This window comes from Opisthorchis viverrini, assembly GCF_000715545.1.
Source record: "Opisthorchis viverrini unplaced genomic scaffold opera_v5_187, whole genome shotgun sequence".
Classification (NCBI taxonomy): Eukaryota; Metazoa; Platyhelminthes; class Trematoda; order Opisthorchiida; family Opisthorchiidae; genus Opisthorchis; species Opisthorchis viverrini.
The window spans coordinates 116,385-132,589 of NW_008751845.1; the positions used below are offsets into that span (position 1 = coordinate 116,385).

Sequence of the window (16,205 nt, forward strand, 5' to 3'; positions counted from 1 at the left end):
ACCCGTTGGAACAGTGAAAAACGCCAGTAATCCAGCTCATCAAGAGAGAGAAATTCATGGACATAATCTTGCTCGTGTCGTCGACCCACCAAGCTCTGACTGGCTTTTTCACGTTGATGGCGTCACCAACATGGGGTAGTAACGGACACTTCACGAAAGATGAAACCGTTCTCAACTCATCCCCGTTTGAGGTCTCCTTAGCATATCACTCAGTTGGTGTGATCACGGGCATCCCAAAATTTTCAACTTGTTCATAAGTTGCAAGTTCACAAGTCCAGCAATGCACTGATCAGGAGTTACACAATGGACTTCAGTATCACTTTGGCTACTTACAAACTGGCAGTAGCTTGCTCAACACTTCGATTCGAGATAGGACAATGGAAAGCAGAGCAGAGGTGCGCATTGCGTTCTGTTGGTGCCATGACGCTGATGATCAGCCACTGCCAACTCATGTGGCCAGTTCTGACTCGTATGAAGTCGACTTAGTGATTGCCCCTTTTGGAACAGGATTTCCGACCCCTCGTTCTGCGTGAAGGTGAATCTTGGAGACCGTTTAAAGTGATCTTTGTCTGAGGGTGGTCTTTATGCGAAGGGGGAACAGAATTCCGCAAAAACCGAAAATTCACCTTACTTTATTTTGTGTGTTCCGGTGTTCAGGATTCTTCAGTTGGGTATTTTTACACAACCAAACAAATGCGCCGCAGTTTCAACTCCCATTTAACATATGGAGAGTCTTTTTCCAGCGAAGTTCCATGCCAACGTAATGAATACTTCATACCAATCAACATTACATCCATCAACAGTAAAATATATTGAAAAACAACTTGTAGCAATAAGGTTATCTGTAAATGAAGAGAACCCGTTGGAACAGTGAAAAACGCCAGTAATCCAGCTCATCAAGAGAGAGAGAAATTCATGGACATAATCTTGCTCGTGTCGTCGACCCACCAAGCTCTGACTGGCTTTTTCACGTTGATGGCGTAACCAACATGGGGTAGGAACGGACATTTCACGAAAGATGAAACCGTTTCCAACTCATCCCTGTTTGAGGTCTCCATAGCACATCACTCAGCTGGTGTGATCACGGACATCCCAAAATGTTCATTTATTCAAATTAACCTAGTCAACTGTCCCTGATCTCCAGTGATGGAAACAAAAAAATTCGTTGGCGACCAACTTCTCACAAGACTGGACGTTAAACCTTGTGATGGTTTTTGAGGGATATTACTGACTTACTGTTGCACTGCACTACCTGTCGCTTGCAGTATTAAACAAGATACCGTGCTTCAGAAGACAGTACCCAGTCTTTGCTTATACATGGGACGATGCCAGAGATTCCTTCAGTAATTTGCTTGCCATCAGCAGAGGTACACCGTATCACCTAGGAGCAACCGGTGGGGTTCATGAAACATACACTGATCCTTTCCATCTTTTTAATTATTACACAGAATAGCATTAAATGGTGCTCGTCAAATGAGTTATGACCACCAGCCCCACTTAAATTCCCCATGTCTGTCACATAGGAACGGCTGAGGAAAAAGAAAGAGGAAGAGGCAGGTATCTTTGCAGTTCTACAAGAAGTGTGGGCCAATCGAAAAGCCAAGCGACGCCAAGAAGCCTACACGCGACATTACGATTTTGTATCCAAAGGAGTTGTTGAACTGATCTTGCAGTTTGTGGAACAGGTTGTTCGATATCGCGCATACACTGGATGGTAAGTCACTCAAAGTCATTTTGGAATGCACTGTACTACCTGCGTCAAACGTGTACTCTGAAGCCAGAAATTCTATTCAACCGCATCAACCGCAAGTTCATAGTACGGTAGAAACATCCAGCGTGTGAACACAAAATCATAAATTGGCAAGTTGAAAGCACCACACAGCAGACTAAAAGGTGCAGACATTTGATATGTCCAAGCTCGAACCAGTAACTCTTAACCCGTATCTCCAAGCAAAATACAAGATTTGCTCTAAATATCTCCACAAATGTTTCAGTGAACTACGGGAACATCCGTTTGATATCTGACGGGGGGGGGGTGCGAAGAAAATTCATAGCAGGATTAGGTTCCACTCAGGAGGGGTTAACCGTTCAAGCTCTACTCACTACAGCCTTGCCTTTTAGCTCAGGGTCTAACTGGGAAAGAAACCTTTGCAGTCAACTTGAATGGAAAGCTAACGCGGCTTGATTGGTAAACACTGTCATTACAGAACTGGGAACACCTGGAGAGACCCAAACCGAACTATTTTGCAATTTCCTCTCTTCGAAAAGATTGATGCTTCTGCCTTCGCCTCAAAATGTCAGATGAAGGAGTGACCTGAGAAAAATAATCAATATTCCATTCAGCAAGCGTCCTGTGGATCAGATTCCCACACTCTATCAAATTTCCAAAGCATCACATTATACCATGGCAGTTTCTGTTTTTGTTTCTCAATTTTGAAGATAAGTTTGATTTTATTAACCAGCCCTTCATCCTAAACAAATCATCGATATGGGTACAGTTCAGATAATCGTCAATAACACAGTATTTTAGTATATTACGAATGTAGGTGGATACTTGTTCGGTCTACGAAAATCGTCAAAGCGGTATAACTTACATTCTGTGCTGTTCTGAAGTTCACAATGAGCAGAACTGTTGCCCCGGTGACATTCTTCTTATGATAGCTTCGTTCACGGATCCATTTACCATAAGAATGTGCATGCACCTATCAGTTGATACGCCAAATTTTATGGAGCCGAAAATTCATGCTCTTAAACATCGACGTCAGCATACAGATCAACTTTAGTAGAACGGTTCCTCTCCTGTCCCGACGTTATCACCCAGATTTGTCCACACTAAAAAGAAGGAAGAACTGCAAATACCTTCATCACAGCATATCGTCAGTGTGGACAAATCAGAATGCTTTCGAAAAAATAGAAGCGAAACTACCTAAGCTAGGGTGATGTGGAGAGAAGTTCACAAGTTTCTCAAGAAAATAATTCGAACTACCCTGAAAAGTTGAAGAAATCCTAAGTTTTGAATACGGAAAAAGCGGCATTCTATTCATTTTAAGCGTAGGTTTGAGAAACATGTGAGATGTACTTTTCTATTACTTGTGAAAATGTAATTTCATCCATGCTCATTTCGCTTCCACTAACAGCCTTATCCCATCGAAGTTGTTTAGTCAGTGGAAAGCTCAGTTTATCACTGGCAAGCCGTTTCAACAGGTTGCCGATATTGAAGAAGATCAAGGCACACTTGTAGACTTGGATCATGCCGAAGAGGAGCTCGATGAAATGAGTCTGCTCGAATACCTGGTAAGAACACTCTGTTATTTGTCAGAGCTTATACGCTTCTTAGGCTGATACGCATGATGAACGTGCTAGAAATTGGGACTAGATGGAATTGCTTATACTCACGCTTATATTTATAATGTGCTGAGCATCACGTGGAAGAACATCGGTATGCTACTTGCCACAAGAAAATCCAGAAACCTTCAGCTTCAGTAGTTCATCATGAAAAAGAGCTTAAAAGTAAACATTCAGCAAAATTGCTTTTTAAGTCAACGACTAAGTATTCCAGTTTCCGACGTCTATACCACCTGATGGGTTGTCTATGGATTCCGGGTAATCGTCCCATACAGTTTTCCAGATTTCATTCAGTCTGTAGGTCCAGTACTTAGCTCAAGCAAGCGTTTGGAATTCTTCATTGGTCTAAGGAGACAACTGAGAAAAGTTTTGCTCAGCACACGAGGGATAAGCCATCACAAGAGACTTTAGGAGGACCACTTGTTTTTTGTGTCCAGTATTCTCACCATCAAATCGAACTATTTTGATGAAGATCATGTTATTTACATTCAGAACCTTCGTGGCGAGTGGAGTATTACTCAGGTGGGAAGGATGGAGACTCAACCTCTTCCTGATGCAGCCACGCAGCTGACAGTTTCTCAAAGTATTGACTGGCGGACGGACAATGTCAACGCCAACTCAAACGGCATGCCCGTGTTGAATTTTGAGTCCATGACCACAGATTCAAATCCCGTTTTCGACTGGGTCATCAACCGACTCAAGCAACTTGTCTATCCTCCTCCGGTAAGTGTACCTAATAGAGTTGACCGTACCAGTTCTTTCTGTACAGAACTATAAGCCCTTCGTCTGATCAGAACTTGCTTCCAAGGAATGTATTGCGAATGCAAGCTGCTCATCGATTCATAGGGTTGTTTCGTTGTTTCTCATACAAGGGAAATAAAACTATAAAGGTGAGGCTGGAAAGGGAATTGGCTGCATATTTCGTCCGGATTGGACTTCATCCGGTGCATGAAACAGAGTTCAGTCGCTTGTTGTTCACATCCTTGCTCCAACACTATGTGACCCCTGACCTCTATTGTTAAACTGTAAGTAATCTAAGAACTGGACCTTGTTTGAGTCTTTCATCGGAAAAGTCGTCATCCAAGGTGCCAGTCAACACGTGACCGAAGTTGCGAATTGTATGATTGAAGGATGAGTAGCGCTATATCCCGTTTAAGGTGATTTCGTCATGCCCCTAATCAGTCGCTCATGGCCGAATGATATACTCTGTAAATAGTACCCTGGAGATGAAGAGCTCGATTTGCTCCAAAGCAGAATCAGGTGCACATTGATAATGGTTTCCAAGAAGGTTGGGATACTCAAAGGATGCTTTTTCGTACCACCAACAAACCCGGAAAATTGCATACTAGAATCAATGCTCGTGATGAGTAGTTCCCTGTAAATTTCCTTCTGGTAGACCGCAAGTTCATTTACTCGCCATTATCACGATGCGAAACGCCAGTGTACAAGAGGTATTTGATATCTGGCGAATTAGGATCCCACGAAGGTTGTTACTTTCACACCTGAGCGCAGGCATCCAGTCAATAGAGGGTTGAACTTGATCTGTCACCGGAATTCCCATTGTCTGCCACAAATAAAGCCTTGGCCTAAGGCGAGAAAACTCGGTTCAGCTAGGAGTGTACTGCAATGTTTTTACTTATTTCCCATACCCAGTCATTATGTCACGTGAATAAGTTAATTTTGCATGTGCTTAATACCTCGTTTTTGTATTTATGAAGTGTGTTTGTACAGGGATGATTGCCGGTATGCTCGGATGATTGATCGTATTGTTATGCCTGTGTCAACTCAGGGGGAACAACCGTTTTCAATCTATCACCTTTTGTTTTCGCTCAAACGACGTATTCTGGTTCATCCTCTTCCACGTAGCTGTTGGGTACCAAACTGCAAGGAAAGTGATGATTTCCGTGAGACCCGGACAAATCCCCAAACAGTACTTTTTTGGTTGCTTTAGTTGGGTACTGCAGGCGTGTCTTGATACAATTGCTATCTGATATCGGTAGCCAAACAACTACCTTTAAACTACAATGAAAAAAACTAAAGATTCTCGCTTTGTGTCGCCAAATTTAGCTAAACAAGTGACCACTAACATCACTTTCACTGACCGGACCCGCAAATCTAAGGAAGCAGTAACTACAACAGACACATAGGTGCGCTCTAATTTATCAGCCTACTCTTCAATCAGCACATCAAGTAGGTGAGGCAAAAATCAGAAGAAGCAAGTGAATTTACCATGACCCACTTGGTGAAGAGGGAAGCAAGCGGTTACTTGTTATCTTGAACGCCTGCTTTTCGTATGTTTCATGTATAAAGGACTACGAGAACACTGTTCAGGACACTGCAATACAAGGCATTTAATTATCCAGAGGTGATCATGAAAGTTTTAATTGCTTCCAGTTAAACGCCTTACGAATCCGACTGACCCAATGAGAATATGCTTCCGTTAAACAGGAAATCAAGAGTTTAACTTTCACCGGTGGCATTAGTTGCTAGTTTGCTTTCCAGGCGCATGGACTTTCTGTCTTCGCTTTTAGTGGCCACATTTGAAGCCTCACCACTAGAGCTTCAGTGCTGCTGACCTTACACCTTCAGACACCAGTCCGCCCCAACAAGTATCCTTTTCTATTTCCTTGAAATAGTTTCATACGCTGCAGCTAAGGTTATTAATCCTCTGTTACTTTACGGTTGAAACTGACCAATTCCCTTTCTATGCTCTGTACTAATCAGAAAGCAGCAGCTAAGCCAGATCTACCGGAAATTCCCATTCGAGCGGCGATCTTGGGCAAGCCGCTATCAGGAAAGTCAACGTTTTCGCAGATGCTCGCGGAATGTGAGTCTAAATACCCAACGGTGCGTTTTATGCTTTGAACTGTGGTGAAAAAAGGCATGTTTCGAAACGATTTACATCCCGTTCTCAAACAGTCGCAGTAGTTGGCAACTTGGGAAGTGAAATCAAAGACTCATGGCTGAAACACCATTATGTATCTTTCGTCTGTTCGCTTCCAAGCGCAGCAAGCAACCACTGCTCATAACACGCTTCTCTCTCTTCAGCAAAAATCACAACCGGACAACATATCTCATTCATGTGCACCAAACAACCAAGCTGGGTTCAAACGCAACGTTACTATGGTCACTCTGAACTTCTTAAGATTACAAGCATAGTTGCCGCACAGTCTGTTTTCATTTTCTACCGTACTCAGCTATCCAACACCGTTTGCTAAGCTCCAAGGAGACTTTCGCACAACTACTCAGCACATTTATCAGGTATCGAATGAATCAGAACGTCAATATAAAACAGGTAGCAGGTTCTAGAAACAGTGAGCTGTCTGGGAGTTTTCAGCAACCTTATGGGTAGTACATTACAAAAAACATTATATCTCATTCATATACAGCAAACAACCAACGAAAATGACCAATTTTAGCTTATCTCAGCTCCCTGGAGAGAAACAACTCCACTTTGAACAAGTACCGCTATGAATCATCACTGACCTGGATTATAAAAGCGGTATGAAATCTCACAATAATAGCAGTGACAGGTATTGAGGAAAAAAGACGATAAGAACTGCTCATTTCATTCCGATCGATAGGCCACAGTAATGCCTTCCAATGACTGTACACGCTGAGCAAACCACGGCATCTTCATAATCACAATGTCTGGTCTTTTCACACAAATTTTGTCGTGACCGGCCAAACCGTTACAAACCCGATGGTTTGTAACGTAAACGTATAGCTACAAAGGTTCATACCAGGCAAAAATTCGTCCTAACCGTGCTCGCAATCTACACTGCGTAGGTGACTTGGTTCTCCATAGGAAATTAAAAATCAGTATAGCATTCAAAACAAAACACTCCTGGTGCCCTATGTCTGAACAGTGTTTAAAATAGAGGGAAAGACCCTATATAATCTAAGTGCGAGCTGAAGCACCACTAATCCAACTCATTGTTGTGCCTCTTGACAGTTGGGGAAGCGGTCAAGAATTAAGTGTAGAGTAGAATGATTTCCCCAACCAAGACAACCCAACCAGACACAAATGCTCGAATTCCCTGTGTATGGAAGTACGGTGCATAGCCGGAGAGTCGTTTCGAAAAGGCATGCAGCGCAAAAAAAATGACAAAACCGTGCGGATGGAAATGTCCAACTCCAGTCAACCACCAATATCCAAGACAATTACACCACGCAAACAAATGACAGGGGAGCTGGTGTCCTAAGGATATTTAGTGCAGCGTATCCAACCATGCAGATGGGGGTCAGGCAGATCCATGTAAGAAAGTGTGCAGCACCACCAACATTCGAACATTTTAGAACCTCTGGCAAGTAGTATGTTGCTTAACCCCGAGCTCCCACCACCTTAAAGTTACCGCAAAACAGGCGATCGACAACCCGTTCAAATGCGCGTGAGGCAAGGCTCCTATGGGTAAGGCGATTCGCCTAGTTCGTAATGAATATCATTAAGAACTTTCCAAATAAACGTTTAGACGAAAACTTATGTTCCATACAACTGACTGACAAACAACATCACATATGCGGCATATTTTCTTGACAATAGACCCACTGAACTTGTTTCGTAAAGTTGCATCGGGCTCAGTTTGAAGTCTCGTCGAACTAACTGCACGAATGAAAATGCCCGGGATGATTTCATCCACTTTTCTAGCACTTTACAATGCAATACTTTTGTGTAGATCCAAAAGCCTATTCTGCTCTTTACCGGTGGGTGTGCGTTGATGAAACCTTACTCAAAAGTGACACAAGATGCTTTTCAGTGGGCATTAGGAACATAAATTAATTTTTTTGGACTGTGTCACCAGGTCCACAGAAACATACAACAATCAGGGCAACAAAGTAGATTAGTAAATTAGAAGAGGAAAAAGCTAGACAGTAGGCGGATGGCAAAATCTGAGTAGATGACGTACGACGGTCCGAACGGCTGTTGAGCGCCTTGGTCGAATGGTGCATGCCGAATGAACCAGGCAGACTTAAAGTTCACAAGACTGTTTTCGCAAAACATGGAGCCGGATCTCGCACCCGTCTCGCAACCACCTCGCAACTTCTGGATTGATTCTATCAGCTCAAGGCTGTCAGTAGACACGACAAAAAGCCGAACTGCAACAGCCGTAGTGATTGCGATAGGCTTAGGCCCATCGGGACTGGAATCACTAGCAAGGCATAGTAGCTAGATGCAAAGAAGGAATCATAAAGACGACACATCAAAACCAGCATAACAACAAACGGAGGTACACGCACAGTCACACAGGACAAACATCCAACCACACACGCGGTTTGCAATGACTGCCCAAATGACGCTGCACTTGACTCGTATACAAGCGACTGTAGGAATCCTTGAAAAAAGTCTGACAATGGCAACCAAAACGTCGGAGTATTACACTTTATTCCAGTACGCTGTGTTCTGACTTTAAGCACTCCCATATCCTACACCACATGACGCTCAATCTTTCTTGCAATATCCGAGCCAAGTTCCGCTCGGAACGCCTAAGTCCCATTTTGATTGATTACGTGACATGTACGAATGTTTTCTGGTGTGACCGAAGTTTGAACCATGTTATTGGAAGTGGTGGCGCTCGAGGGTGGCATCCACCTAAACTACCTCGAACTTATGCTTGTGTAACAGTGCGCTAGGCAGTAATTTTTGGACAGATCTTTTAGTGTCTATCCGAAATATGCTCCATTTTGGAACCCATACACGTCTATTTGTGTGCCACAAATGTTTTGTTATCCAGCGTACAATGCAGAAGTGATCAATGTCCACGACCTTGTCCAGAATCTCCTTGAATTATTTCACGAAAATGAAGAGCAGTGTGAACCTGATGACACCTCTCAAGACGTGTGTAAACAGGTACGTCAGCAGAACTAGATGCGGGAATTGTGTGAATTTTGAACGTGTTTGGCAGACTATCCAAAGTCACATAACAACTGCACAAAATTATTTACATCCTCGGCTCCTTTCTCTGAATAGTCAGAAAGTATAAAAAGGTTACAGGGGATTCAGTGAACACTTGCTTATCCTCCTTGATGCCTTTAACTCAATCAATAATGCGCCTCACAAAAGGCTACAGAGATGAGTTGTGGATTTATCAGTTTTTCAACTAATCATGACCATTACCTAGGTAAGACTGGTAATGATTGCGATTCTGACGAGGATGCTGGTGATGACGATGATGATGATGATGATGATGATGATGATGTTGATGATGATGATTATGATGATGATGTTGATGATGATTATGATTATGATTATGATTATGATTATGATTATGATGACGATGATGTGGATGGTGGGTGATTCATATTGCGTGTAGTCCAGCCAAGTATATCAGTATAAAATCGTGCACGTATATACCACTGGAGACTCTCATCATCATCATGATTATCAGCTGTAGGAACTGCATGCTTGTGGTAAAATCGTTGTAGCTGCCACAATTTCGTCCGCCGATGATGTGTCGAGGTGAGGTAGGTAGTTGGCATTAGGGGGCGAAAGTTGCTAAATTGGGTCAGTGGACTTTTAAGTGGGGGTGGGAAGGGAGCTTTGCATTGAATGCAAAGGCACCAGTGGGGGCTCGACTGGGCCATGTCTGACAATGTCTGTAACCATTGATATGGCTCTTCTCGGGGTCCTCGTTCAGAGAGACGTCAAAGACCAGCGCAGCTGAGTTTGCTAGTAATTGATTTCACACTTCGCTGCCAAGTCATTGTTTTACGCCCTCTGGTCCGTTTCCATCCCTCGCGTTGTTGTGCGAAAAAAACCTTCGAGGAAGTCGGTCGACTGGCACACGGAGCACATGGCCGTCGCATGTAACAATTCATAAAAGTTATGTTATACAGCTGGTTAAATTCGAAAGCAGTTGGGTATATGCCTTACTTAGTTTCTGTCTGTACACTCAGAGAAGGAATACAAAAAAACTGTGTCGGCTTCATATAAATCCAATGATGGAACTTCCAGCAAGTTGTTCAGGCATTATAACAATTTTGAAAGTAGGAAGCCCCAAGCGACCTTGTGACATTGTTCAAATTTAGTATATCCCTGTTTAACAAACAGCCAGATTGCGTAACCCACCTAATATCTTTATTTCGCATTCACCTATTCTGATTTCCGCTTTTTCAACTTGAAGTTTGAGGTTGGCAAGCGAATAAACGAAGAACTACAAGTGGGACGAGAACTTTCCGATGAACTACTTGCGCAGTCTGTGTTTGAACATATAAGGTATGTTCATATGGTGCGCTGGTGATATCTCCTCGACCAATGATGAATTGTTTGCAACGTAACAGCCCGGTTCAGCAATTCAGTAAAGCAAGGAATACCACTGGAAGTTGAAACGATCCTCGTAGCGCATAGTTTTTGTATACCGCTGAAAGATTTCAACACCAACACTCCAAATAGAGGAGGATATCGGTAAATTGTGCATGTTCCTCTTAAAATTGACGTTTATTCTTGTCCGTATTTCTTATTCTGAATAACGACCTGGAACGGAGTGCCGAGAGGATCCTGATAAAAATGTTAGAAAAACGATAATAACATGCTTTCAGTCGAACGGGCAACTTTTCTGTTTGGTAATGGGAATATACCGCATCCTTGTAGTATTTCGGTTTTCACTGTTTTCTGTAATAAAGCATTCGGTGTTTAATTTTTTGTCCGTTTTTGAAACATTTTTGTGGGGCATTCTGAACGTTCCACCTACTTCTGAGTAAATAACTGAGATGCTCAACAACCTTTCGGAGCTGGAAGACACTGGTGCGTTGAAATAGGGCTGCATTTATTTCGGTCGTTTTCACTCTATGGGCAAATGTGGTTACTCATTCAGATTCGATTACGAACAAGAGGAAGAAAATTGCATGGATACTATGTAATTTATTACTTATTTTGCTCAAGTACCCCAACTCTACCTTTGTCCCCGGTCGCTTCAGTCATTTTGCAGCTATGCTGTATTATTGACTGGATCGACATAAACCAAAAGGATGGCGCCAACATCGTAGGATAATTTTCCTACTGACAAAGGTCGTCTTTAATGCGACTGTACAATGGCAAACCCAGATTACCAATGAGGACTATTGTCAATGTAGTCATTCCTCAGTAACCGGGAACTGTCTTCTAGGTTTTGTTGAGTTTTCTTGCTCCAGCTGTCAACTATAGTTACCTACACAGAAATTGAGAGCTTCCAAAACCGATTCAATTGTCATCATTATCAACAGCATGACAGTGTTCAACACTGATGCCTCACTGCCGTACAACCGTGACTTATTTGAAAGCCTCATCGTAAAGGAAAGAATAACAGTGGACAGAGAAAGGACTTCGTGCTAGCTTATCACAATCATTCCGAGGTGCCTACACCTCCAGATATTCACTCGGACGATCTGGATAGAAATTGTCAACCATGATGCCACTAACATCGCTTGGCAGCCATATCTTGTAGTGTCTCCAACCAGGCACAGTGAGGATCACGCGGTCCCTATCCTGGAAGGCGAGTAGCACCGACAGCACCCAAGCGTTTCGTGATCTNTCTCAAGTTAGCAAGCGCGGCCCGAGCCTTGCAGATTCGTGCATTCACCTCCTCTGTCACACTACAATCAGAGCTAATACATCATCTAAGATACGTAAAATGTTCCACAACTTCCAGTACCTCTCCCTGGATTGTAAGTGGCGTGTTCAGTGACTGCACGTCCACGAGCATGACCAGGCACTTTGTGGGTGCAAAGTGCGTACCAAAGGACCATCATCGCAAAAACGTCCATAATATTTTGGCGATATACATTCGTTTGCATGCCGCTTTGGTTTTGACGTGTAACAGTATTGCCTACATTGTCACCTGGTTACTTGTCAGAGCCCTACACCGTGAATACGTCATGTGTGATGTGCCTCAGCATATTTGCGCCACCAATATTGTCAAAATCGCGGTCCTGATTCAGGTCTAAGCTGCAGTAAAACGACAGGCAAAGAAATGCTTCCCTAACAGTCATGCTGCTTTCAAGTCGGATCTAGCTTGAAGATTCCATAAGGCTGCCTTTGTGCAGCACGTTCAATTGCCTAAAAACATCACAAACGAGAGTTTCTGTTGAGTCAAGCAGAACATAAGGTGCACGAGGAATCCGAGTCTGTGCCTACCTGATGAGCCTAAGAAGGGACGAAACGGTTGTGGACTGTCAGAGTTTTCAGCAACCTCATAAGTAGTCTATTAAGTCTGAACAGAATATTTTCTTCTGGTAAAGGTTACTCAATATTCTTAACCTCATCAGGTTAGTTGTACTGGATGGTTCAAAATGATCGAAAGGTGATGGCTGACAAACTTATGGGCATAAAATTTCAGAAATGAGTTTGCTCAATCTAGCATAGTAATGTGATGATCGAAATACATATAAAAAAGTGATATCTAAACTCTATTACATATCCCTGGAAGGTTCCATTGCTTCTCTGCCACTCCAGATCTCTACCTGACGGTACAAGCTTTATCCTCGACGGGTTCCCGACAAACATCAAACAAGCTGAACTTCTAACACTCCACCTGACTGTTGCAAATTTCCCAGAAAATTCTCCAACGGTGGATAGCAATAAGCTGACCAGTAAGGAAGAGTGTGGTCTTGACCTGGTCATTCTATTGGATACACCTGATGATGAAATATTTCGTCGTGCGGTTCGATTATCCTCTGAACAGCCAGAACAAGAAGTACAACAATCTGAAACTAATGAAGATCAGTCTACACAAGAGCCACTCATAAAAAGAGCAAATTCTACCCTCCCACCACTAGATGGCCTTCATAATCGTCTCGAAGAATTTCAGGATGCTTGGCCACAGTTAGCAGAGTTTTACGACAAAAGTGTTACCGTCGTACACGAAACTGTTGCTGACCAAACTTCAACTGACTGCAACAAGGCAGAAGCGGATGTGGCTATCCGCCAGACGTACGCCCAAATCGATCAGCTGTTCCAGAATGTTTTAGCAAACCGGACAAAGAGGGAACAGAACGTTGAACAACCAAATACGTTAGACGAAGGACTGCAGGCGATTGATCATTTGAAAGAGAAGGTGCATGAGCCTACAGAAGGAACGGATAGTTTGGCGAAAGAGGTAAGTCATTCCTGAGAACACGTCTCATCATGGGTAAACCACAGACCATGTATTTTATAATGGTTGATGTTTGACTCACCTACTGTTCGGGAACTTAACAAATCCCTGGCTGCATTGCTTAGAGTTTTGTACGCACTGATTTTTTAAGGAGAAAAAGCAAGCCATGTGTGCCGCCTTTGACTACGGAGTTCGTTTTACTTCTAGAATCCAATGCACATAGAGTGGTTTCTCTGAATTATGATAAAACTCCCTGCCTAATATAAAGACTAGACGAACGCACAAAGATATCCAGGATTGGGGATTTTTTCAGTATCCCCCAAAACACGTTTTATTCTACGCCTTTTACTTTGACTTTTGGATCAACCCGAGAAGCTCGCTTGGTTGGAATGCAGAACCACGAATTTTCGCTTTTCAATCCTCGTGCATTCTACGATTCGTGTAGCGACTGGACACCAAAAGCGTGTCCTGGAGGCAAGAGTTTTGTACAGAACACAAGATAATTTGAGATGTGTGTATTTGCTTGTCCCAATCGTTGTGTCAGCTTGAACAAGTTCGACGAACATTACAGACGAGGGATTAAGCTGGGTTTCAGGTGAGTCTCTCGTGAAAAATTGGTATGCAAACGAGTGAATGTATCTATACAGAACAACACAATGACGCTTCTTCGTATTCTCATCAAATGTTATTCCACCGAAAATTGTGTGCTTGATTAAAACTTCACTTCTGCTGTTTAACGGAGGTGATTGTATTACCGAATCCATCGACTGCGCATAGCAGGACCATATTTAGACTTTCATTGAGCTGTCCAAAGAGCCAACAGCCTTTTCTTAAAAAAACGCAGACCTCACTCAAACAGTCACTGTGTGCGGTAAAGCGATTCTTAATGCTTTCTGACAGCTGATCATCCAGAAATATTCAGTGCTGTCTGGTTCAGTAGTTTCGTTTCAATCAGAAAACGGTGTAGATACCGAAACAAGGTTCTACGGTGTCCTTCTTGCTATGAAGCTCTTGTTTTCAAATAGAAATTTTTGCAGTGGTGAATTGAACTGCATCTAAAATTATGGCCGAAGGAGCTGCTGTTTGTTGACGTACTTCTCTTTCGATTTCCTTTTTGATGATCTACGGGATCGTCTCATTTAATCTGTACAGGCGCGCCAATACTTTTTATTGGGCCGGCCAAAATGAACGGTCGTTTCGAAATGACAGATACCTTGTCTCTTGGAGTTACCGGGCGCCGTTAGCCGCACTCAAAGTGATGGTCGCTCTTGCCTTCTAAAACCTCAGCCCCGAGTGTAGCCTATGCATACGCCCTTTAACCTGGTGACGTCAACCAAAGGTGTAGCGGTGTCACGTCATCCTGTTTATGCGCCGGCACGCACTACTTCGTTAAACGAGTTTAAAAAAACCTGTTTCAACGGCTTTGTTCCAGAGAATTGTTGTGACCCGACCGTATCGTTTGCGAGTGATCGTGGGTGATTGTTAGGGTAACAAAACTCGGTGTACCACTCCCTAGAATTTCGCCTGCCTGATTTAAGTAACAAGCACGACTTATTTAACTGGCCGACGTCATGCCACATATCCCAAAAGGCATCAGGAATCTACTGGGCTGATTCACATCAACTGCTTAATTACCAACTCACTGACCACTTCAGCTAATTAGTAGAGTGAAGATACTGATGTATTTAGGAGTCAGTCATTAATTCATTTGCGTCAGTCCTGAGTAGAGGAGGACTGCAACTTGTCTTCGTTGCTTCTATCTACCTAAATTGGTCGACTGGGTTGCAATTAATTATCGATTGTCTACATCATCGACCTGCACAATCGGGCTCACCACAATCCTGCCACTTGACGGCTACGATCAAACAGTTACATCCGAGTTATCTGTAAACTGCTCGACGGATCTTAGTCAGCGGCGGAAATCAGTGCACATCTACCAGGCCGTGTAGTTCGCATGCTCCAGTCGTGTCCTCTAACAATAAACAGTTATCGTGCTGTTTGATCGTATCTCCATGGATGAGGCACAACATTCATAGCTGTGCTCCCTTGTTGCGGCGGCTTAGAGGCGGTGCGCCACTGAACCCAAGTCCTATTCTTTGTCTTAAATGCTCCAGTCGTGTCCTCTAACAATAAACAATTGTGGTGCTCTTTGGTCGTACGTCCATGGATGAGGCACAACATTCATAACTGTGCTCCCTTGTTTCGGCGGCTTAGAGGCGGTGCGCCGCTGAACCCAAGTCCTATTCTTTGTCTTACGACGCGGTTTTCGAACAAAATCGCGCAAAACACATTTCCTTCTCCACTGACCAGTTTGGGGAAGTGCCTTCGCCGCCGGAAAGATGCGACGGAGCTTCTAATCGCATAACGGAGTTAATCTCCGAATTCTGTTATTTCTCTGTTACCGTGCAGGTTCTGGGTCCACCTACCTAGTTCTATTGTCATTCGAATTCAGTGCACGTTGGGCTACTAAATATGATAAGCCTTGATACAACGACTACATCACTTTACAAAGAGTGACGGAATTACACTTAGAAGTGAGTGCTTATTCAAAGTTTGATGAGCAGTAGGTGTGGCGTGACATTTTGTGAAAGTATCCTCGTCGGTTCAAAAGATGGGTAATTTTGTAAAAAAAAATTGCAGACTCTCTGGACCCCTTTTAGTGGCAGATGCGTTCCAACCTCCCGTGAAGTGCGAATACTTTACATAATAAGATGATCAATCCATCTATCAAAATGCAACCAAGTGGAAGAATATTTGCGGTTTATTTGCAATATCCTCCTTGGAACACACCTA

The 16,205-nt window shown here is 43.2% G+C and overlaps 1 protein-coding gene across 1 annotated transcript; it reads left to right on the plus strand.

Moving 5' to 3' along the window:
* Positions 1 to 1,523: 1,523 nt before the first annotated feature.
* On the plus strand, positions 1,524 to 13,415 carry T265_14402 (hypothetical protein; the record flags this gene model as incomplete). The annotated part of the gene is made up of 8 exons (XM_009173476.1): positions 1,524 to 1,714; positions 3,138 to 3,294; positions 3,757 to 4,068; positions 6,070 to 6,172; positions 7,711 to 7,756; positions 9,004 to 9,193; positions 10,467 to 10,558; positions 12,773 to 13,415. Coding segments are annotated over 8 exons (1,734 nt in total), but the record flags the coding sequence as incomplete, so codon positions are not given.
* Between the last annotated feature and the right edge of the window lie 2,790 nt (positions 13,416 to 16,205).